This window comes from Labeo rohita, chromosome 8 (genome assembly GCF_022985175.1).
Source record: "Labeo rohita strain BAU-BD-2019 chromosome 8, IGBB_LRoh.1.0, whole genome shotgun sequence".
In the NCBI taxonomy this organism is placed as follows: domain Eukaryota; kingdom Metazoa; phylum Chordata; class Actinopteri; order Cypriniformes; family Cyprinidae; genus Labeo; species Labeo rohita.
The window spans coordinates 1-24,177 of record NC_066876.1 but is presented as its reverse complement, the minus strand read 5'-3'; the positions used below and the strand labels follow the sequence as shown (position 1 = coordinate 24,177).

The following is a 24,177-nucleotide window of genomic DNA, read 5'->3' as shown; positions in this document are numbered from 1 at the left end:
ATTGAATTCCAGGGTTGTCTGTATCAGGACATAATAAAAATGTATCTGGTCCTTGGTAGGTCTTAAAATTTGGAAAATAAATCCTCAGATGAACATCATCACATGACATATCGCACTGTGTCAATATTTATTTAACAAAAATACAATCAAGATGGAAAAGCCATGTGTGACAAAGTTAGGATACCCTATGAGTCAGTTGCCTGTAGATCCACTTTTAGCAGCAGTAACTTGAAGCATTCATTTTCTGTGTGACTTTATCAGTCTCTCACATCGTTCTGGAGGAATTTGGACCACTCTTCTTTTCATCGCTGCTCCAGTTTATTGAGGTTTGTGGGCATTTGCTTATGCACAGCTCTCACCACAGTGTTTGAGTCAGGATGAGCTCTGGATTTGGACTGGACTACTGCAACACCTTGATTCTTTTCTTTTCAGCCATTCTGTTGTAGATTTGCTGGTGTGCTTGGGATCATTGTCCTGTTGCATGACCCAATTTTGGCCCAACTTTAGATGTCGGACAGATGCCCTCGCATTTGACTCTAGAATACTTTGATATACTGAGGAGTTCATGGCCAACTCAATGACTGTGAGGTGCCCAGGTCCTGGTTGTCTGCCATTTATCTGAGCTGTACACGGTCTGATCTTGGGGTTAATTTTCTGGGACGTCCACTCCTGGAAAGAGAAGTGTCTGTTTTAAATGTCTTCCACTTGTGAATAAACGTCAAATTGTTTGGAAATGGCCGTATTACTCTTCTCAGATTGATGGCAGCAACAATTGCTTCTCTAAGACGATTGCTGATGTCTTACCTCCTTGGCATTATGTTAACACACACCTGAAGGCTCCAGACCAGAAAGTGCCAAAGCTTATGCTTTTATAGAGGCGCTCAGACTCGCTGATAATCAGTTAATCAAAGGTATTTGATTAGCAGTGCTTGACCGTTATTTACCCTCTTAATTCCAATGTTAACAGTAAGGGTGTTCTAACTTTGTCACACATGGCTTTTCCGTTTTGGCTTTATTTTTGGTCAGTAAATAATGACACGGTGCAATTTGTCATGTGTTGTTGTTCATCAGATGTTTTATTTTAGAAATTAAGACCAGCCTGATACGGAAAACCATGGAATTCAATAGGGTGCCCTAACCTTTTCACATGACTGTATATATATGTACAGGTGCAAAACAACAGATTTTTTTTTTTGTATTAATTTTGATGATTAGACAATACAGCTCATGAGAGTCAAAAATCCAGTATCTCAAAATATTAAAATATTTACATTTGAGTTTCATTAAATGTCCATCCCTACAGTATAAAAAATTCTGGGCATCTCTTGTTCTTTGAAACCACAATAATGGGGAAGACTGATGACTGGGCAGTGGTCCAGAGGATAATCATTGACACCCTCCACAAAGAGAGTAAGTCACAGAAGGTCATTACTGAATGGGTGTTTACGAAGTCCTGTATTAAAGCATATTAAATGCAAAGTTGACTGGCAGGAAGAAATTGGGTAGGCAAAGGTGCACAAGCAACAGCTGCTTGAAGTCCAGTGTGACGTTTATGAAGTCAGTGATGATTTGGGGTGTTGTGACGTCTGCTGGTGTTGGTCCATTGTGTTTTATCAAGTCCAAAGTCAATGTAGCCATCTACCAGAAGATTTTGTAGCACTTTATGCTTCCATCTGCTGACAAGCTTTATAGAGATGCTGATTTCCTTTACCAGCAGGACTTTAGCACCTGCCCACAGTGCCAAAACCACTTTCAAGTGGTTTTCTGACCATGATAGTACTGTGCTCTATTGGCCAGCCAACATGCCTGACCCGGACCCCATTGAGAATTGATATTTTTAAGAGAAAGATGAGAAACAGTCGATCCAACAATTTGCAGACAATCTGAAGGCTTAATAGTGCCTCAGCAATGCCACAGGCTGATCAATTCCATGCCACACTTCACTGATGTTGTAATTTGTGCAAGGAGCAAGTCATATATCTCATATTGCTGTAATATGTGCTGCCGACCAAGTATTGAGTGCATAAATGAAAATACTTTAATAAACTTGAACTTTTCTTTTTTGCAAATCCGTTTTTTTGATTGATCTTCAGAAATATTCTAATATTTTGAGATACTGGATTTTTGACTTTCATGAGCTGTAAGCTCTAGTTAGCAAAATTAAAACAAAAAAAAACTTTTATAAATATTATAATTATAATATATATATAAATATTTTACTTTACATGCAATGAATCTAGAATATATGAAACTTTCAGTTTTTAAAATAAGTTACAATAAAAAATTAACTTTTTCATGATATTCAAATTTTTTGAGACGCACCTATATATATATATATATATATATATAGCCATATATGGTTCATTTCCAGAGATATTGGGATTTTAATGCGACCGTGCACATTTTCAGTGGTGAAGAACCAAATGTGGTTCAACTTTGCATTCATCCGAAGTATTTAAAGAATAATGTGTGAAAAAAAAAAAATCATGTTGAAACTAGAAATGTATCTTTTTGCTTTCTATCAAAGCAAATGCACAGAACATGTTTTGTCTGAGTGCCATTGAATATTCTTTTTCCAAAGTTTGTGTTTATATTAAATGTTATCATTATTTTAGTTTCTGGTTCCAAAGAACTTTTGTTATATAGTACAATCCCATATAGCACCTTAAAAATAACATAACAAAAGAACCGTTTATTAAGAACCAGAATCTAAAAGAATGTTGAGATATCTACTACTAGATATCTGTACTACTTTTTTAGTTACTTTACAGGCACATAAACTTTCCAAAATAATATTTATTGCACTCAGACAGGTATGTTCTATGCAATTGTTTTGATAGAGGGAAAAAAATATGCATTTCTAGTTTTAAAGGAGAAGTTGATGATGTCTGATGAGCAAATAATTTTAAAGGAGAACACTTCCGGAACAAAATTTTACAGATAATTTACTCACCCCTGTGTCATCCAAGATGGTTATGTCTTTCTTTCTTCAGTCGTAAAGAAATGGACCTTTATCTCACTTCCTATATCCGGTAAGCGAAGCAGTGTATCCCCACTTCCGGTCCCATCGCAACACAATGAAAACTAATGGGAGAATCCTCTCTTTCCTTTCTTTCGCCGGTGTTACTGCAGTGTGTTTGGCTGCTTTTATTCTAAACAATGGCACACTGCCTCAGTTTTCACGATTTCCTGACACAACACAGATGAGATGCGTTCTCATTAACAATGTCTTTCTCACCATATCACCATATTTTATACCTGTTTACATTAAAATACATTTTAAATAAACACCCCTACTAAATTAACCATGGATTTACTATAGTAAATGTAGTAACCATGTTATATTTTTATTTTTTCCACGGACTGATTTCCAATTGTATTGCCATAGTTTTACTACACATACCATGGTTAATTTTCGTAACAGCTGTATTAAAATTGATGAATGAATGCGTGGGCGTTGCCTTAAAGAAATAATGTTGAACATTTTAGCTAATTAATCTAGACAGTATAACGCATTGACAGCGTGATTTGAGTATTATGTAAGAATTTTGGCATAAACGTGAATTACATACAGTGAAATGACTGTTAATGAAAAATTACAAAAATTACAAAAATACAAATAAATAAATAAATATGTTGATTCTGATTTTGTTCATCAAGTCTCACACACTGCACGCACTGACGCAGTGTGGTGAAATCACCAATGTTTACGAGCCATGGGTTTCTGAGATCGGTACGTTGGATTAAAACTAAAAGTTCCGTTGCGTTTGGAAAATTCTGTGCACAGTAATCATCAGAATATCTCTTCGCCTGTCTCTGAAAATGTCCAGATTTTGAAATCAACCTGCAGAAAATAAGAATTTGAGAAAATGAGAAATTAGTTGTTCGACATACCCTATACTGACCCGGATTACACAGTTTGCATGCATGCATCGCAGAGTTAGACAAGACAAGCATTTGAGGTTAAAAAGTACACAAATTGTACATTTCTTTTTTTTTTTTTTTTTTTTTTTTTTTTTTTTTTGTTTTTTAGAAAATAACCAATCGTTTTACTAGATAAGATCCTTCCTCCTCTGCTGGAATCATTTAGAGGCCTTTGAAGCTGCATTTAAACTGCATTTTGGAAGTTCAAACTTGTGGGCACCATAGAAGTCCACTATATGGAGAAAAATCTTGAAATGTTTTCCTCAAAAACATAATGGTTTTTTTTTTTTTGCCACTAAAGACATCTTGGAAGACAAGGAGGTGAGTACATTGTCTGTAAATTTTTGTTCTGGAAGTGAACTTCTTTAACATTATTTGTTCATTACACATTCTTCTATAAAAGAAAAGGTGTGGCCTAAAAACAAAGTGACCCACATTAATTTTTTGACCACAGAAAACCGCCGTAGAAAAAAAAAAAAAAAATCAGGTGAATATTGTCATTTTGACCGCATCATTCTACAAGTGTTTTACTCATTAAATATTTGACATATAATGTTTTGTACTTTCTTTCAGACTGTTCAGGCCGCTTGAAACTGTCTTTGTAATGTCTGTAAAAACCTTTAACACATCAGGATTTTTTTACAGTTAGTTATCTTTATTTTCAGTGTATTTTGTAGCCCTAGTCAATGCTCATTTGCATAAAATTAACCTTTTCTCACTTAATCACAGCATTGGGCGTGGCTTATAGTGGCTTTGTTACTTCAGACTGTTGTCTGTGTGAACACTCCTTAAAAGCCTAAATGTAAATGTGTATGTATGATATAGGAGAGTGTGCCTCCTGTCATGGCCTTCCATTTGGGTTCTCTGGGCTTTCTTACACCATTTAACTTCGACACATACCAATCTCAGGTCACCCAGGTTATAGAAGGTAAGTCATTACACTGTAAGAGTACATCTAAAATTTTATATTTGTAACACCTCATGTTCCAGGTTGTCAACAGGGTCTGAAATATTGGACTGTCCCATCTGGTTTATTTTATAAATATTTACACTTCTCCAGCTTATTGCATTTGGAATTATCAATTTATAGGAGTATTATTGCTTTTGTGTCACAGAAAGGACAGATATGTCTTTTCTGTTAACAAAAATTGTAAGTGTATTCCAAAATCTAGTTAGTTGCCTGCCTACACGGCTGACACAAGCCCATCCAAAAGCAATTTCAAAAGGTAGGTAGCAGCATTTTGCAGCAATTTACCTTGTATCCAGGATATTAAATTTGGGAGGAGAAATGTTGCTTTATATAAAAATTAGGGCTGTCAGTCGTTTAAAATTTTTTATCTAATTAATGACGTCATGTGTTAATCTAATTAATCTCAATTAATCGAAAAATAAATTTGAGTGAAAATGCCCACAAAAGATTATATAAAGCTATTTTTATATATATTTTTTGTGTTAAATGAGAAAGCAGCAAGTAGACCAATTGTAGCTTTAGAAAAAAATATTTTGACTCATTAAATTTCTTACACAGCATTAAATTTCTTACACAAAAAGTTACTACGTCCTAACATGAACAATGGAACATAAAAGAAGATTATTTGAGAAACATGTCCATATTTTTTTGTTCATAGTGAAAGTCATGGTAACCAAAACAGTTTTGTTACCAAAAGTCTTCAAAATACTTACTTTTATGTTCCACAAAAGAAAGGGTTAACACAACAGTGAGGGTGAGAAAATGATGACAGAAATAATGTTTTTATTATTATTATTTTTTTTTTTTTTTTACTTTATTTTATTTTTAATGAAATGATACTCTAAATAAGAAACACAGCTGTTATAAAGGGTTGCATGAACCAGTCAAGTAGAGGTCGCTAACGGGCTGCTATAACATACAACTCCAACAACTTTAGAGGACAATTTAGTTCAAGCGAATTGACAGCCAGTGAGAGCTCAGTGTCGCTAGTTATTGTTGCTTTGGTGGATTTGTGCATGCAACAAACAAACCACATCTATATCCACCTGTTGCCTATATGAAGCAAATGTAAAATGTAAAAATGTAAAAAGAAACTGTTGATGATAAATAAGGCTCATGCTTTCTAACCGATGCACCACAGTGATCATCACTTTAAACTGGCAACAGCATTGAATACTTCATTACAACAGCAGGTGACTAAACACGGAAGCTAAACACAGCTGTTTTGCTCTGAGACACACAACAATTCTGCTATGGCTTCAAAGGTAATACATTCTCTGCAAAAATGAGCAAAAACACATAATACTGTGTTTAAAATATAACACAATATCAACTTACTAAACTGTTGTATAAAATCACATTTAAGCTTGGGACAAAATTAGCACTCATATCATATTGCCCGTGTGACATAATGTGATATGTGATATATATAAATATGAGACAAAACACATACAGGGGCATTTTTTGCACCAATATCTTAAAATTTTAGGACGTAACTGCATTTATGGAGTTGTTGCCCTGCATGATATTTGTCAACTGTATGAAATATAAGATGATGTACAGGTCTGGGGGCAGGGTCAGCGTGTTAACTGCATTAAAATATTTTAATCGCATTATTTTTTCATAACTAATTAAGTTAATGCGTTAAACTGACAGCCCTAAGAAAAATTTAATTCATTCAGTGAAAATATCTATTTTTATTCCTAATACTATACCAGTACTATTTGCTTGTCTTCATGTTTTAGTTCATGTTTTCAGGTTGTATATTTATAATGGCTTGTAAAGAGTGTGTATGTAGAGAATTAATGCAGTATTTCCTGTTGTTTTTGTAGGAAATGCCGCGATAATTCTACGCAGTCGTCTAGAAGTGAAGGTAGTGAAAGAATATAGAGAGAAGGGATCTGTGGAGGAAATGAGTTTAGTTACTAATGGAGACAAAACTATGCAGTATCAAGTAAGTACCACTGTATGCATTTGACTAAGCATGAACACAGAGATACAGCCTCAAATTCATAAATGCTTTAAACAATAATGGTTATGATTACAAATAATAATAATAAATATAGCTGCAATTAATGGGTTAAACACAACAAAAAAAAGGCAAAATGCGGAGCAAGCATGGCAGGGAGGATCAGACCAAATGCAATGAGTAATTAAATATATAAGGTAATTTTATTCAAAACGCCAGAAAATTAATTAATTCAATAATATAGGTTAACAGTTTATTACTTTGACCAGTAGGTGGTGATGTTACCTAATTGATGTGGTATGGTCAGTGCGAGGTGACAATGACACTGGGCCCTATCATACATCTGGTGCAATGCGGCGCCAGGCACGATACAAGTGATTTTTGCTAGTTTCAGCGTGGCAGTTATCATTTTCACGTCCTGCGCCACGTTGTTTAAAGAGCAAATGCATCTGCACCCATTTGTGCACCTGTGGGCACGCTGGTCTGAAACGAGGTATGTTCAGGTGCATTGTTGACACGTTTATGGAGATTAAATAATGCCACCTTCAACTCAACCTTGCCAAGACAGAACTGCTTGTGGTTCCATCAGACCCATCGTTTCATCACAATTTCACCATCCAGTTAGGCACATCAACCATAACTTCTTCAAAAACAGCCAGAAACGTTGGAGTCGTCACATCTCTTTTCATCAGTTTGTACTGGCTACCAATAGCTGCTCGCATTAAGTTCAAGGCATTAATGTTTGACTGCAAAAACACGAATGGCTCTGCACCCCTTTACCTAAATTCATTACTTCAGACTTATGTGCCCTTTAGAAGCTTGCGTTCTGCAAGTGAATGGCACATTATTGTTCCATCCCAAAGAGGCACAAGATCACTTTTTTACGGACTTTCACGTTAAATGTCTCTTCCATCTTTATTTGACCCTCTAACTCTAGCACTCTCTATTCTAATTATATTCTTTAAAAAAAAACAGAACTTTTAGACTCATCCTATTCATTTACTTACTGCTTGTTTTCTAAATAGACTTCTTCACTTCTTTTTTCCCCACCTCAAGCACTGGTCAAAATATCACCAAAACAGTAACATCCAAGGCACAGGCAAAAGAGTAATCCGCAAAACAGGCAATGGTCAAGGCATGCAGCAAACGATAAGAATCAAGGAAATAGTCCAGGATCAAAAAATAGACAGGGCAAAACTAGCAATCTAGGAAAACATGGAAAAAAACACAGGAACTAGGAAAATGCTAAAGGTTTACAAACATTCAATACCCAGTAATATGTGTGTGGGAGTGTGCATCTTTTATAGTCCCTGATTAACAAGGAAGAGTCCGTAATTGGTTCCTAGGCAGGGGTTTCTGGAAAATGCAGTCCCGTGTGGAGTAGCAAAGAAATGAGATGGAGTGCCCTCTAGAGCAGCTCATGGGCACTCCAGCTAGAGATTGTGACAATAGTATTCTCAGAACAATTTTTAAAAAATGAAATATAATAAGAATACATAATTTATTATAAAATGTAATATTTACACATTATTTTAAACTGATTTATAAAAACAGTATTTATTTAATATCAATTTGATATTATGAAATAATGGGTGGGGTGCTCGATTTTTCTTACATGTAAGGAAAAAAGGTTGGAAACCACGGTTCTAGAAGATACTATATGTCATTTAAAACTTCTTTTGCAACCGTTTACAAAAATGCTAGTGTAGTATGTATATGTTTAGTATGAATAAAATTTGCCATGTTGCTGTTACATGACATACCAGCATCAGTTGCATACCATCTGCAGTATCTATTTACTTGTTTAATATCTGTTAGAAGGACAAAGTTTAGCATCCATATGTCTATATGTTAAATTATTGAGGAGCTGTAGTAAGAATCTCTTGTCACTAAGAAATGCCTGGTGGACCTAAATCCTAACAATGACGTGATTTTAAGGCAGTTAGCCTTAATAAATTAACTGATTTTGAAAATATGACATTTTGAACATCCTTAATCCGATATCATTTTCATTCATTATTTTAATCATTTTAATAATACACTGACCAAAATTATAAATGGACACTTTATAATATAACACTTTTTATAATACTTTTTATAATATAAACACTTTTGTTTTTGCCTCCATTTTTCATGAGCTGAACTCAAAGACTTTTTCTATGTACACAAAAGGCCTATTTCTCTCAAATATTGTTCACAAGTCTATTTAAATCTGTGTTAGTGAGCACTTCTCTTTTGCCGAGATAATCCATCCACCTCACAGGTGATTATTGCACAGGTGTGCCTTAGGCTGGCCACAATAAAAGGCCACTCTAAAATGTGCACTTTTATCACACAGCACAATGCCACAAATGTTGCAAGTTTTGAGGGAGCGTGCAATTGGCATGCTGACTGCAGGAATGTTCACCAGAGCTATTGACCATTAATGCATGCTCATCGTCCTCATCGGGGTCTCGACCTGACTGCAGTTCATCATCGTAACCGACTTGAGTGAGCAAATGCTCACATTCAATGGCGTCTGGAGAGGTGTTCTCTTCATGGATGAATCCCGGTTTTCACTGTACTGGGCAAATGGCAGACAACATGTATGGCATCGTGTGGGTGAGCGGTTTGCTGATGTCAAAGTTGTGGATCGAGTGGCCCATGGTGGCAGTGGGGTTATGGTATGGGCAGGCGTATGTTATGGACAACGAACACAGATGCATTTTATTGATGCCATTTTTAATGCACAGAGATACCTTGACGAGATCCTGAGGCCCATTGTTGTGCACTGCATGAGACAAATGGTGGTTACTGGTGGTTACAGATACTGACTGGTTTTCGGACCCCACCGGACAAGTAGGCCTTTTGTGTACAAAGAAAAAGTCTTAGATCTTTGAGTTCAGCCCATGAAAAATGGGGGCAAAAACAAAAGTGTTGCGTTTATAATTTTGCTCAGTGTATGTGCATAGCAGACATTGACTTTGAAATGTTTACTTTTTTCCAGTTATTAGCTGGGCTTCCTTTCAGTTGTTTTCAGATATTTTTATGTATAAAGCTGTTGTCTTATTTACTGTAAATAATATATCTGTCTGTCAGGTGCTGAATGAAGTTGTTGTAGACAGAGGTCCGTCTTCCTACCTCTCTAATATGGACTTGTTTCTGGATGGCCATCTGATCACCACTGTACAGGGAGATGGTTAGTGTAAAATATAATCCAGTTAATTACACAAAAAAATTCCTGTTCCCTGTAAAATACTCACATCCTTTATGGATTTGTTTATTTGATAAGCAAAACTGCTTAAAGGTGCTGTTTTTTTAAAGCGGTCATCGGATGCCCATTTTCCACAAGTTGATATGATTCTTTAGGGTCTTAATGAAAAGTCTATAATATACTTTGGTTAAAAATTGTCAATGGTAGTGTAAAACAACACCCTTTTTACCTTGCTGATAAGATAAATATGATAAGATAAATATGGAATCTATGTAGATCGGTAGGCGCATTCCCTTCACAAACAAACATAATCCACTGCATCTTCAGCAGCTCAGATGTCGGGAGTAAATGACAACCACTATGTTCATTATTACATCCAGCAACACAACACCTCAATCGCTTAATTCTTGCCTAACCTACATCCCTGCTCCGGCATCAAAACATAGAGGTTGGACTGTTACAACTAATCTGAGGTAAGACGCTCATGTCAATCAACTATCGTGGGAGCGGCCTCTGTCGGTGTGAAGCCGGGCTCACACTACAGGATTTTTAGCCCAATTTTGCCCCAATTTTCCCCTCCCGAGAATCGGAGCAAAAATCTTGTCGAGCACCTCGATCGGTCCCGATGTTTGGCACGGATTATCTGGTAATGTGAGACGTTCACAGATCGAATCTTATACCTCCCGATCTGCTCTCACACAAATCGGTGCCGCCCCGAACATATCAAACATGTTTGATATTCAGGATTCGAAATCGGGATGATCACTATGATTACGTCAGTACTTTCACAACAGCCAATGCGTGACCGCAAAACAGCTGCTGTACGGTCTATTGGATAGTGGAGATGGAGGAAACTGCTTCTTATTTTTTGTAGTAACACTGTCTGTATAATATGTTGAAAACATACCACAACCTCATGGAGCAAGGAAAGCAATGCTCCATGCGGCCCGAGTCCAACCCGAGCCCATCTTTTTTTCCCCTTCTCTTAAAACAGCTTATACTGCTGTTTTAGCAATTAAAATAGTTCAGTTTTGTATGTAATGGCTAAGTGATTATATTTTGTTTTCGTTTTTTTATTAAGTTCATTTAGAACATTTGGAGCATTTTTTTTTTCGTTAAATATAAGTTTTTGTTTTTTTTAAATTAATGACCAAGCTTTCAGTGGCAGACAGTGAGTTCATAGACTATGTTTAATCAGTTTTGCCTTCTCAAATCACGACCTGCCTAAAGTAAAATCTATAGATATAAAACAGTTAAATCATACAACAGTTAACTAACATTTGTAAACATTTTTTATTTTTATTTTTTACTTTATTAAAAAAAAAAGGAAAAAAAAAAATTGTAAACATTAGTTGCTGAAATGGCGATCTGTTGCGTAAGATCACGTGAGGCGCTCCCTCCATCATGATAATCTTAATAATATATAGCGTGTGATGCACCATGATTTTCAAATCTTGTAGTGTGTGCATGTTTAAGATTTCGGGGAAGATAATCTGCAAAGATTCTCCTTATGTGTGCGCTGCAACCAGATTTTCATAATCGGTTAGGATTTTTAAAATCCTGTAGTGTGAGCCCAGCTTGATGCCACAACAGCAGGCATCTGAGAATGGCTCGATTTGAAAAAGGTAATATTATTTTTACAGATTAATCAAAAACCGTTGCATGGATTTTTATCATTATAGGGTAGATTTGTACATACACTGCCAACACACATTAATGTTTAAACACCATGTAAAAGTGAACTTAGCATCCGATGACCCCTTTAATGTCTGTACTGAGCAACAAATACCTTATTATGTTTGCAAATATTTAGGATATTTATGTTTACATATCTTTGCATATAAGTACATAATATTAAAATTTTGTACTATAGTACCCATTTCTGCAGCTGTCAGTATTTCATACTGCACCTTATAATATTCATTTGAAGACCACATTTCTTTTTTTCTTGTATTTAGCTAATAGCAATAATAGTATTTTTGAAAAGTAAGAGCATCAACTGTCCTCCCTCCTTGCTCTCTTTGCCAGGTGTGATAGTGTCCACTCCAACAGGAAGTACTGCATATGCAGTAGCAGCAGGTGCCTCTATGATCCATCCAAATGTTCCAGCCATCATGATCACACCCATCTGCCCACACTCACTGTCTTTCAGACCCATCGTAGTGCCTGCTGGCGTTGAGCTCAAGGTTAATGCACAACACACCTGCTGCTCTTTGGCTTTGACTGCGACTGCATAAGGACTTTATTGAATCCTGTTATGTTTTAGATTATGCTGTCCTGTGATGCCAGAAACACAGCCTGGGTGTCTCTCGATGGCAGGAAACGGCAGGAAATTGCCTATGGGGACAGGTAGGTGACTTCAGCATCAAGTTTTTGTAAGCATTCAGCAATTTTTTTCAAATATGCTGACAAGAAATGTAGGATGGAGCCCTAGGTTGTTTCTTGGTGTGTCCTTTTATCTTACACCTTTACCCTATGATTCATCCAGGTAGGGTAGAGATAGTCAAATCTAGCCTAAACCATAAAGTACTCACCTGCCCTCAGGTAGAACTCTATAGTCATGCTCTAAACAGCAGTATTGGGAATGCTGTTAAGCATTCTTCGATAGGTGTCCTTCACGGTTAATGCAGGTAGCATCTAAAGAGTGTTTTCTTCTCAGTCTTATTATGCTTCTTTTGGCGGAATTCCACTTCCATGGCATTAATCTAGTCTTCCTGTTGTAGGAGTTTCAATCTCTGTGACTCATGTCCAGTTTGCTGGATGTCCTTCTGCTGTCTCCCTCTGATGTCTTCTTCTCACACTTTTTCTCTTCTTAATTGTAGTCTTTTGTCAGTCTTACCTCCTTACCACTTGTGGTTTTAACGTCTGGGTCAATATTACCCTTACAATACTCAAAAAGTTTGTTCTTAATTTCCCATCTGCTTTATGTCGTGTCATAAATAGTAGACACTCAAGTACTATAGAAACATATTAGCTGAGCTCCCACACATTTTTTTAGATAGTTATGGGACATTATTTTATACATAAACTGTAAGATATGTCCACTCTGTCATAGAAATTATATATTACTGTTAAATAGGTTTTCATTACGTGCAATATTAATATACATGCAATATTAAGATGCAAATGAATTTTTTTAAAGGTATATTGTCCTAAACAGGGTTATTTGTTTCAAATTATAAATACATAAAACATTATTTGTAAACCATGTGTTTTTAAAGAAATTCATATAATTCGCACATGTATTTTTTCTTATTTGGTGAAAAATTTAATACTTGGATACAGTTTTTTGTTTGCATGTTATTGCCCCCACACCTAGCTATTCAACACATTTGGTTATATAGATATTATTGAATAATTATTTAAAATATTATTTAAAATATCAAGATGACAGGGTGGACCAGCACATGATGGGGTGGACACACGAAGTAGAACACACAAAGCATGACAAAATATGACAATTAAACATTTATTCAACTTCAAAAAAAAATAAATAAATAAATACTAAATAATATAACTAACTACTATTAACTACAAATAAATGCTATGTCCACCCTGTCAAGTGTATTTCCACCCTATCGAGTCTACGTAACCGACAGGGTGGACATTTTGAGCTTCAATTAGCATATTAGCTTGCAACAAACTGTCGACTATCTAAATAGTTAGTCTGATGGTTGTTAATAGTTTGGTACATAACTGACATATTTTGAAAATACTGTATTCTAATGACTTCCGGCATCTTTAATGCCGACAGGGTGGACATTTTAGGCTTAGGACAAGCAAGTAAGCAAACTCATACAAAGAAAATTTGCCAATTGAAAAGTCACCAACTTCTTCACCTCAGCCGTCGAAATTCTGAAGAGACAAAAAAAAAAATAAAAATCTGTTGTCCAAATGTTACTAAAGGAGGTGGCCTTTTCTTAAAGGCAAGAGTAATCTCTTATTTAACAAAATTATTAATAGGAAAACAAAATTTTATGATTTGTCTGTATTCTACTCTAATTTGAATTTAATGAGCAGTGCATCAAGGTTATTATAGTTTTGCATTTTTAAATTCCTTTTATTTTAATATCGTTTTGATGTTTGCAATAAAATTTAGTTTTGTTTTTATTAGTTTCATTTATAATTTTGTTACTTTTAGTTTAGTTTTTATTTTGTGAGCACATTTCTATTTCGTTTTTATATAGTTTACAGCAGACCTTAATTTTACCTTTTAACGCAAACATCTAGTGACCCAAAATTAAAGCATGCTAAGACTGATTATAGTAAAAGTATACAAATATACAAGCAGTTAAGCATTTTTAGTCTGTGTTAATGTTTTTAATGTTAATGTTAGCTGCGCTTACATTAAAAGCAGTAAATATGTGTAAGAATATTTAATTCGAAAAGAAATGTAATTTGTGTATATTAGATATTTGATCTTATTTAACCATAAGCATGATACTGCAACTGTCATGTCTTGCTCCGCAAACAAACTCACATAACTGGGACTAATTAAATTTAGTAATAATGGCAGAGCCTTTCGATTCTCAGCTTTGCACACTATTGGGTTCGTGCTGCAGCTGAAGTGCATGATATCTTAGTGAGCACTCGTTGCTTGCTTTCTGTAGCCTGTCTAATTTTATTTTATATGTTTTAGAATGTATACACTGCAGAGACAATCACCTTTAGGCAATAAGGCATATTTAAAGGGGTCATCGGATGCTAAGTTTACTTTTACATGTTGTTTGAACATTAATGTGTGTTGGCAGTGTATGTACAAATCTATCCTATAATGATAAAAATCCCTGCAGTGGTTTTTAATTAATCTGTAAAAATAATATCCCCTTTTTCAAATCGAGCCATTCTCAGATGCCTGTCGTTGCGGCGTCACACCGACAAAGGGCCGCTCCCACGATAGTTGATTGACATGAGCGTCTTACCTTAGATCAGTTGTAACAGTCCGCCCTCAATGTAAGGGATGTAAGTTAGACAAGAATATCTCAGATTGAGCGATTGAGTTGTTGTGTTGCTGGATGTAATAATGAACATAGTGGTCGTCATTTACTCCCGACATCTGAGCTGCTGAAGATGCAGTGGATTATGTTTGGGGAATGCACCTCCCGATCTACATAAATGTGTCTACGTAAGCGCGAATCATTCGTGATTCAGCTTCACTTACAGCAGAAGTGAGTATAAGGGTTTTTTTTTTTTTTAATGAATCTTTGCGATCGTCTTTCCTAATAATGTGCTAGTTAGCAAGTTTAGCGGCTAAACATGGCTATATGTGGCTAAAGTAAACAGGCTCGTCACTCCACAGAGAGAAGAGAGGGGTGGGGCGAGCAGAGCTCATTTGCATTTAAAGCAGCTTCGACCAGAATGAGATGATTTTTGCAGAGCTGATTTTGGCAAGGTACAAATGGTGTTGTTTTACACAATCATTGAGAATTTTTAACCAAAGTATATTACAGACTTTTCATTAAGACCCTAAAGAATCATATCAACTTAAAAATGGGCATCCGATGACCACTTTAAATGTTCTTTTTATTTATAAAGAATTATAAGCGTGTTATTCAAAACAGATTGTTGAAAGATGTAGGCAAAAGTTTTATTGTTTACAAAATGGATGCATGTTCTCATCTTTTTTTGTTGCGCTGCTTGTCTATTATTCTATAACGCACCAACTTAAAATGCCTATTTTTTTGTTTAATCGCTTATGTTACTTGAGAAAATAAATAATTTTGCATTACTGATGCAATAAATTTAATGCAGTGCCAGTGGTTCAGGTCGCTGTCAAACAGGCCGGGTCAGGTACAGAATGAAATTAGTGCTGCTGTCGGATAACGGGTCAGGTGTTCTGTTAAGCAGCCTACTGTTGGTGTGCGTTTACCAAACAGCACCCATGCTGTAAGTCTGCTTTTTCATCTATCCGTCAGATAACCTCACGTCTATACCATGTCTAATACCATTTACAGGTATTTCCCTAAACCGCAATACAGCTCATACATTTTTCCGCCAACGGGTGAGACTGTAATTATTACGAAAACGATTATTTATTTTTGATAATTATTATTTTATTTCAGTTAGTTTTTATGTAACTGTTGTTAGTTTTGTTTTAATTTTTTATATATTTTGATATTTTTATTTGGTAACACTTTAGCATAGGGAACAATTCTTACTATTAACTAGTTGCTTATTAGCAAGGCTATCAATAACATATTGGCTGTTTATTAGTACTTATAAAGCATTTATTCTACATGAGCATATTCTACATCCCTAACCCTACCCGATACCTACCTTACTAACTATTAATAAGCTGCAAATTAGGAGTTTTTGAGGCAAAAGTTAATGGTTTATTAATAGTGAGAATTGGACCTTAAAATAAAGTGTAACCTTTTATTTTATTTCAGTTTGCGAAAATGTTTTTTGACCAATCATTTTAGTGTTAGTTTTCATTTACGAAAATAACCTTGCAGTGCATGGGACATAGCAAAATAACATGCATCCTCCTACACAAAACTTTAAAAAATCTAGAAAATGTATCTAAAGAGCCAAGTAATGCTTTTGTTATGAATATAAAATAAACTTGGCCTAATATAACACACCCTTTCATAGTCATTTTTATGTTAAGTTTAAAGTTTATCATGGCATATGAGTTACTTATGTAAAGGACACCAAAAGGCACCCTGCAGTGATATTGACCCACCTTCTCTTCACCCTGTCTGTCCTCTCATTACCCTTTGTGGGTAGTTGCAAACATTAAGTTCATGAATTTACTTTTCATACCTTTTACTTATTTCATCCTGTTCTACATTATAAACAAAGGACGTCAAGTAAATTTGTTATGCCCCTCTACTTTACATCAATATCTTTTCAAGTATTTAAGGTACTTTCCAATCACATAGCATTCAAACATCTTTATATTCAAATGTAACTGTCATCCAAAACAAATTTGAAACTATTCAAAAAATTTTATTCCCCTGAAAATCTGTGTTTTTGCTGGTTATGACAAAAATGCTTTGATTAGCATGGAAAATATACCTTTTATTGTGTCTCACCAAAGCGTTGATTCACAACTGGTTAGGACATGGTGTAAGCATGTATAGGTGCATCTCAAAAAATTTGAATATCCTGAAAAAAATCATTTTTTGTTTGTAACTTTTTTCAAAAACTGAAACTTTAATATATTCTAGATTCATTACATGTAAAGTAAAACATTTCCAGAGTTTTTGTTTTGTTTTAATTTTGATAATTAGAGCTTACAGCTCATGCAAGGCAAAAATCCAGTATCTCAAAGTATTGGAATATTTCCTAAGATCAATCAAAAAACTGATTTGCGAAACAGAAAGAGTACTTTAAAAGTCCTTTAAAGTATGTTAATTTATGCACTGAGTACTTGGTTGGTAGCACAAATTACAGCAAATTACTTGCTCCTAGCACAAATTACAGCAGCAGTTAGGTGTGGCATGGAAGTGATGAGGCACTGCTGAGCCTTCAGATCGTCTGTATATTGTTGGATCAACTGTTTCTCATCTTACTCTTGAAAATATCCCATAGATTTTCAATGGGGTTCAGGTCAGGCATGTTGGCTAGCCAATTAATCACAGTAATATCATGGTCAGCAAACCACTTGGAAGTGGTTTTGGCTAAAGTCCTGTTGAGAAAGGAAATTAGCATCTCCATAAAGCTTGTCAGCAGATGGAAGCATAAAGTGCTCCAAAATCTTCTGGTAGACGGCTGCATTGACTTTGGACTTGATAAAGCACAATGGAAAAACACCAGCAGACGTCACAGCACCCTAAATCATCACTGACTTCAGAAACTTCACACTGGATTTCAAGCAGCTTGGATTCTGTGTCTCTTCAGTCTTCCTCCAGACTCTGGGATCATGATTTCAACATGAAATGCAAAATTTACTTTTATCTGAAAAGAGGACTTTGGACCACTGAGCAACAGTCCAGTTCTTTTTCTCTTTAACCCAGGTAAGATGCTTCTGACATTGTTTCTGTTTCAGAAGTGGCTTGGTAGTCCTTTTTTTCTGAAGACGTCTGAGCGTGGTGACTCTTGATGCGGTGACTCCAGCTTCAGTCCACTCCTAGTGAAGCTCTCTTAAGTGTTTAAATTGGCTTTGCTTGACATTATTCTTAAGCTTGCAATCATCATCCCTGTTGCTTGTGCACCTTTGCCTACCCAATTTCTTCCTTCCAGTCAACTTTGCATTTAATATGCTTTGAAACAGCACTCTGTAAACAGCCACCCCTTTTAGTAATGACCTTCTGTTAATGAAACTCAAATGTAAAATATTCAAATATTTTGAGATACTGGTGTTACCCCGGTTGTAGAACAGGAAGGAGGCAGAAACCGGCGAACATTTTTATGACTTTAATAATAAAATAAATAAATAAAAAAGTAAAGCACAAAAAATACAAATAAAGTCCAGGCCTGATTCTCTCTCATCTTCGCTCCTCCTTTTATCCTTCCGCAGCACCTCCGTGGGACTCGAGACTGGTGAGTGGCGCAGATGTTGTTCTGTTCCCACGGCTCTCACGCCTCACTAGTTACAACTGGATTTTTGACTTTCATGAGCTGTAAGCTCTGATCATCAAAATTAAAAAAAAAAAAAAGAAAAAAACTTTTGAAATGTTTTACTTTACATGTAATGAATCTAGAATCTAGAAAGTTTCAGTTTTTGAAAGACGTTACAAACAAAAAAAGGAACTTTTTCATTATATTCTTATTTTTTAAGATGCACCTCTATGTGAAGCAGACTGGCTTGTGTAAGCATGTAGGTGAAGCTTTGGTGCATTAAAGTTTTTTTTATTATTTTTTTAAATGATAATCCCTCTCATCTTTATAGTATTGCCATCACGACGTCATGTTTCCCTGTTCCTTCTATCTGTTTCCGTGATCCCGTGAACGACTGGTTCAAGAGCCTGGCCCAATGTTTACACTGGAATGTTCGCAAGAAGCAGAGTCATCTGAGTTCTGAAGAGGAAGAGTTCTGACCACATTCCAAGCTTTTACAGCACTGTTACTTAGACATGTTCTTTTTTGTTTTTCAAAAGTTTTAGTACATGCAGTAATATTTTCTCTGTTTGCCACAATTATCCAAGTGAATCTCATAAAAACATCTTATTTCAGCTAAAGAGGAAAAAATACAAAATTATACTTTGCTTAAGAAAAAAAGGACAGTTAATATATATATTTTTTTTCCCAATATACATGGCCACATATTTTTGGAAAGTTTTGTGAAAATTGCTTTTAAATTTATATATGTTCATGGTCACACTTTATTTTAAGGTACAGTTCTCGCTATTAACAAAACAGTTAATAAACTCCTAATTTGCTGATTATTAATAGTTTGTAAGGTAGTTGTTAAGTTCAGGTATTGGCTAGGATTAGGGATGTAAAATATGGTCATGCAGAATAGGTGCTTTGTAAGTACTAACAAATAGCCAATATGTTTATAATAGACATGATAATAAGTAACTAGTTAATAGTGAGAATTGTTCCCTATACTTAAGTGTTACCCTGTTTATTTCATTATGAAGTACTTTCAGTTTTTGGCTGACAATGTTATTTAAAGTATTATAGCAATAACTGCATTTTAATATATAACATTGTGCCTTATAGAGAATTGCATCAAAGTCAGTCAATTGGGGGAAATTCTTTAGAGTATTAGGTATTTATGCCATATTTAGAATGTATTGTACACCTTGATTATTGAGATATTACATATCTGAGCTTGAATATTCATTCCATTTCTTTTCTATTTTGGAGCCACTAGAATTTCTCCATTGATGTATTGTAGCCCTACAAACAACTGAATTGCCAATTAATTACAATCTGTGCATTGAATATTTAACTATACTGTATGTTCCTTTTTTAGTTTTATGTACAAAGCCAAGCAAGTAGTTTCTCAAAAACTACCACAGGAAAAGTAAACACTAAAGCCTATCCTAGATTATAGATTGAATTGTAAGCTTTTTTAATAAGTATTTTAGACAACTTCATATTTAACAATGACTTTTACTCAGTTTACACCATATCTAATATTTGCTTTTATATTGTTTTATGACATTTTGTCAGAAGCCAGTTTTTATTTACTGTCAAAATTTGTATTATTATTAAAAAGAACATTCATAGCAAAAATGTTTTTAAAAAAAAATGTTTGTCCTCGTCTTTTACCGTTCCAGAGTTTGCTGCAAAATGTATATTTGTCAAAACATTTTGTAACTGACAATAATGTATTTTTATGAGACATTATCCATTCATACCATGTAAAAGTTGACTTTCATGTTTTTGTGTTTTTTACAAATTTAGGTAATAAATTTTAGATGATTGACCAACTGATTTAAATACACTTAAGTTGACAATTGTGTTTCTTGCCCTCTTTGTTGCCCTCTATTACAATAAAACTGCATTATTATGCAATTAGTGTTTGTAAAGGAGGAAAGTAACAACTCCAAATTACAGGACTTAAGATCTGAACATCAGTGGTCAAGAAGTCATGTGAGAAACTGGTGTTGGCCTTCCTGAAGGACATAACTGGATCCCCTTTAGTTTACTGTGGATGATGCAGTCAACATGGGACTGCAATTCATCCTGCAACATTTAGACAAATTAGGGACTTATATGAGGATCCTGTTTGTGGACTTCAGTTCAGCTTTCAATACAAACATCCCAACAGTCCACCAGAACAAACATATTCAGCTAACTGTTACTAGCTCTATCCGTCAGTGGGTCAAGGATAAGGAGTTATAGTACATTTGTAGGTAAACGACTGATTTACTACACATGAAATTTTGCCAATATCTTCTTTCCTTGTACGTACAGTACATAATTATTCTTAGAAAAAATAACTGTAATTCACCAAAAGGGTTTTTTTCACATTTCAAAGGTTGTAGTATGTTTGTAGTTACAAGACTGACTTACTACGGGTGAAATTTTGACAATATCACCCTTACTGTACATACAGTACATAGTTTTTTTTTTTTCATGTTTTAAAGGTTGTAGTTACAGGTTTGTAGTTTGCCAAAGAAATGGACATGCTATTTTGAGTTTCTATTGATTTATCTTTAACTCAGATTTATAATTTTTTTTGAACCCAATTTTGTAAGGCAGCCCAGTTACATACTTTTTAAGGCAAACAACAATTAATTTTACAGCATAATTTGTGTGTTTGTCTGTGCACGTGTGGTCCCTCTAACACCTATACAGATAGAGCTAATAACTGTGTTTGTTTGTTTGTTTGTTTATTCATTCATTCCATGCCATGCTATGAGGAACCAACCTTGTAAATTATACAGATAATTGTTTTTGTAGATTAAGTAATGCGTATAGTTCAGTCGTACTCTACGACGTTACGTCAATACTGACATATCTGGGGTCTCACTCAGGAATTTCTCGGCTGTGTGGAACATTCTTTCTTTGCATTTCAGCGGAGAGATCGCCCTGTTGTGCTCAGATGAGTGCAATCCAGCCTAAGGGAGCAATTTCCTACAGTGTGCTTTTAGGGAGCAATAGTTTCCTTATTTCCTCAGGACGTTCACAATCACTGTCTCACAGTTCTGGGATGTAAACAAACGCATGTTGAGATGGCGTTTGTGGATGGGTTATGCCCACGCTACGTGAGCATGCCCATTATTATGCTCAGTCAAGGCTTATATCTAATATAAGCCACCTTTGCATTCTACCCTTTCCAGTTTCGCGGGTCGCTAGACTCTTGAGGCTCCATTGGCTGGAAACATGGGAGACCTGAGGATTATAATCTGGATTGCTCCGCCGGGTCAGTCTCCACGGAGGTCCGGCTCCTCTCAGCATATTACCGTCAAGTTTCTGAATGTTGATGTACGGTTCATCATACCACGAGCCTTGCATCTCGTTTAGTGCTCATGAGGAAGTTAAGATGTCTATCACCGCATCAGTGGAGGGGCTATCGTCTTCTGACACCGGAGATTCTGCTGAGCAGCCCCCCCGTTGTGGCAGCTGCAAAGCCGGAGTCTGAGGCTAAGTTGACGACCATGTTCCCCCGACAGCCTCGACCGCCAGGCTGGAGGTTGGGTTCCCCGCCTTCCCCTGGGCGTTCGCGGTCTAACAATTGGTTTCCGGTGTCAGACACGGCTCTTGCTGCGTGTCCACTGTCCAGGACTTATCCCAGCAGTCTTGGGCAGTTCACACGCAGAAAAAGAACTGAGAGTGGTCAGTTCGGTCCCTATGACCTTATTTTTTTTGCAGGTAGCAGCCCAGTTACTAAATCTACCTAGAATGTCTGCTGGTCGATTCGGTCAGTCCATACAACCTGAAAAGAGGGGTGGGTTTCGCCCTATCCTGGTTCGTGAGTTCCAATTCGGTCCCCTCTTTGAGCTACCATTCAGATGGCTGAAACAGAAACACATGATTCTAGTTTTCAGCACTAGGGTTGGGCTACAGCTTTCGACCTGAAGGACGTGTGCTGTTACGCCGATTACCTGACGCAGATCATTTTTCGGTTTGCTTCAGGGGTCAGACGTATCGATACAGGTCTCCCCTTGGCTCCCTGTTTTTCAAAGTGATCCATTTCTCTGCATTTCCCTGCTACAACTCATGGGGTGTGCCCTGGCCCCACTTAGAAGAGGGGCACCTGGATCCTCAACATCACGATGACTGAAGTAGAAATACCTCACTTGTGAGATTTGTTGGAGGGAATACAGGGACTTGGTGCCTCCGCACCTCAGCCACTGGGACATCGGGTCAATTGGGAGAAAAGTGAGTGCTAAAGAACAAATTAATAAAAATAAAATAAAACAAGAGCAAGCTCTCTCTTTTCTTAGCATGGAGTTGGATCCGGTCGAGACATGTCAGCGAAAAAAAGTTGGTGTGGAAATTCCCAGATTATTTTCAGGCACATGACAGCAGTCCGTTTAAACTTTCAGAGGCTCCTGGGGCATATAGCAGCCGTAGCTGTGGTTTGGCTGCTCGGCTGCTCCATATGAGATCGCTTCAGCACTGGCCACACAACCGGATCCTGAGATGGGCATGGCACTGCGGCACACCTCGGGTTGGCGTCCCCCTCAGTGTTGCCACCTTCTCAGCCCCTGCTCACACCCTGCAGTTCTATGGGCAGCAGTGCTCTTAGACCAGATTTAGAGGCATGAGGAAGTCAACTCAGATGCCTCCAACATGGGCTGGGGTGCCATTTGCACTCCTGAACAGTGCTAGCAGTTCAATGCAGGACAAGCACACGCTAGTCCATAAGGACACCATATAGCCACGGTAGCGTACACCTACCACCAAGGTGGTCTACACTCCTGGCGCATGCTGCAACTCACCCCCCATCTCCTCCTCTTAAGAGAGTTGGGTTGCGCTCTTCCCGAGAATGGCGACTCCAACCCCAGGTGGGCCAGCTCATCTCGAGTTGACTTGGCGAAGCTCAGGTAAACCTGTTTGCTTCCTCCAAGTCCTCCCTCTGCCAGCTTCTTCCACTCTGAGTGAAAATAGCAGGGATGGCACACAGCTGGATGCAGGGTCTCCTCAAGTACGCCTATCCCAGTGAGCCTCCTTCACAAACCTGTGCGAGATCGGGGAGGATGAGGAGCAGGTTCTGCTGGTGCGTCTTACTGACCCACCTCCAACCTGGTATGCTGACACTTACGCTCCTCCTGACAGCCCTCCCTAGTTTGACACAATCTGCCACCCGCATCCCGATCTATGGAACCTGTACGTCTTCCTTCTGGATGGGATGTGGTAGACCTCACTGGCTCAATAGGCCATGGTAAACATTATCACTCAGGCTAGAGCCCCCTCTATGAGGCTGGCCTATGCTCTGAGGTGAGGTTTTTTCGTTGTATGGTGTTCCTCTCACCGAGAGGACCTCCTGAGGTGCTCAGTCAGAGTTATGCTTTCCTTCCTGCAGGAGAAGTTGGAGCGAAGGATGTTTCCTCCACTTTGAATGTGTTTGTTATGGGTATCACAGTATAAAAAAAAAAAATGCTGTGCATGGTCGTCCCTAGGGAAGCATCACCTGACCGTCGGGTTTGTGAAGGGTGCAGGAGGATAGGTGCTCCTAGGCCGCACCTCATCCCATCTTGAGGATCTCTCCGTCGCCCTTCTAGGTCTATGCGGAGCTCCCCTTAAGCCGCTTGATTCAGTCGAGCTAAAATT

At 36.9% G+C, this 24,177-nt stretch overlaps 1 protein-coding gene across 2 annotated transcripts in view; it reads left to right on the top strand.

Moving 5' to 3' along the window:
* The window catches only part of nadka (NAD kinase a), a 92,040-nt gene extending 71,654 nt beyond the window's left edge, over positions 1 to 20,386 (top strand). The window contains exons 7-12 of one of the 2 annotated variants that reach the window (XM_051118099.1): positions 4,750 to 4,852; positions 6,727 to 6,848; positions 9,942 to 10,041; positions 12,085 to 12,242; positions 12,323 to 12,405; positions 18,966 to 20,386. In XM_051118099.1, coding sequence (XP_050974056.1) covers positions 4,750 to 4,852; positions 6,727 to 6,848; positions 9,942 to 10,041; positions 12,085 to 12,242; positions 12,323 to 12,405; positions 18,966 to 19,017 — 618 coding nt within the window. In that variant the 3' untranslated portion in view covers positions 19,018 to 20,386. Of the gene's footprint in view, positions 1 to 4,749; positions 4,853 to 6,726; positions 6,849 to 9,941; positions 10,042 to 12,084; positions 12,243 to 12,322; positions 12,406 to 18,892 lie in introns of both variants that reach the window. The other variant, XM_051118098.1, reaches the window with a different exon arrangement.
* Positions 20,387 to 24,177: the final 3,791 nt, after the last annotated feature.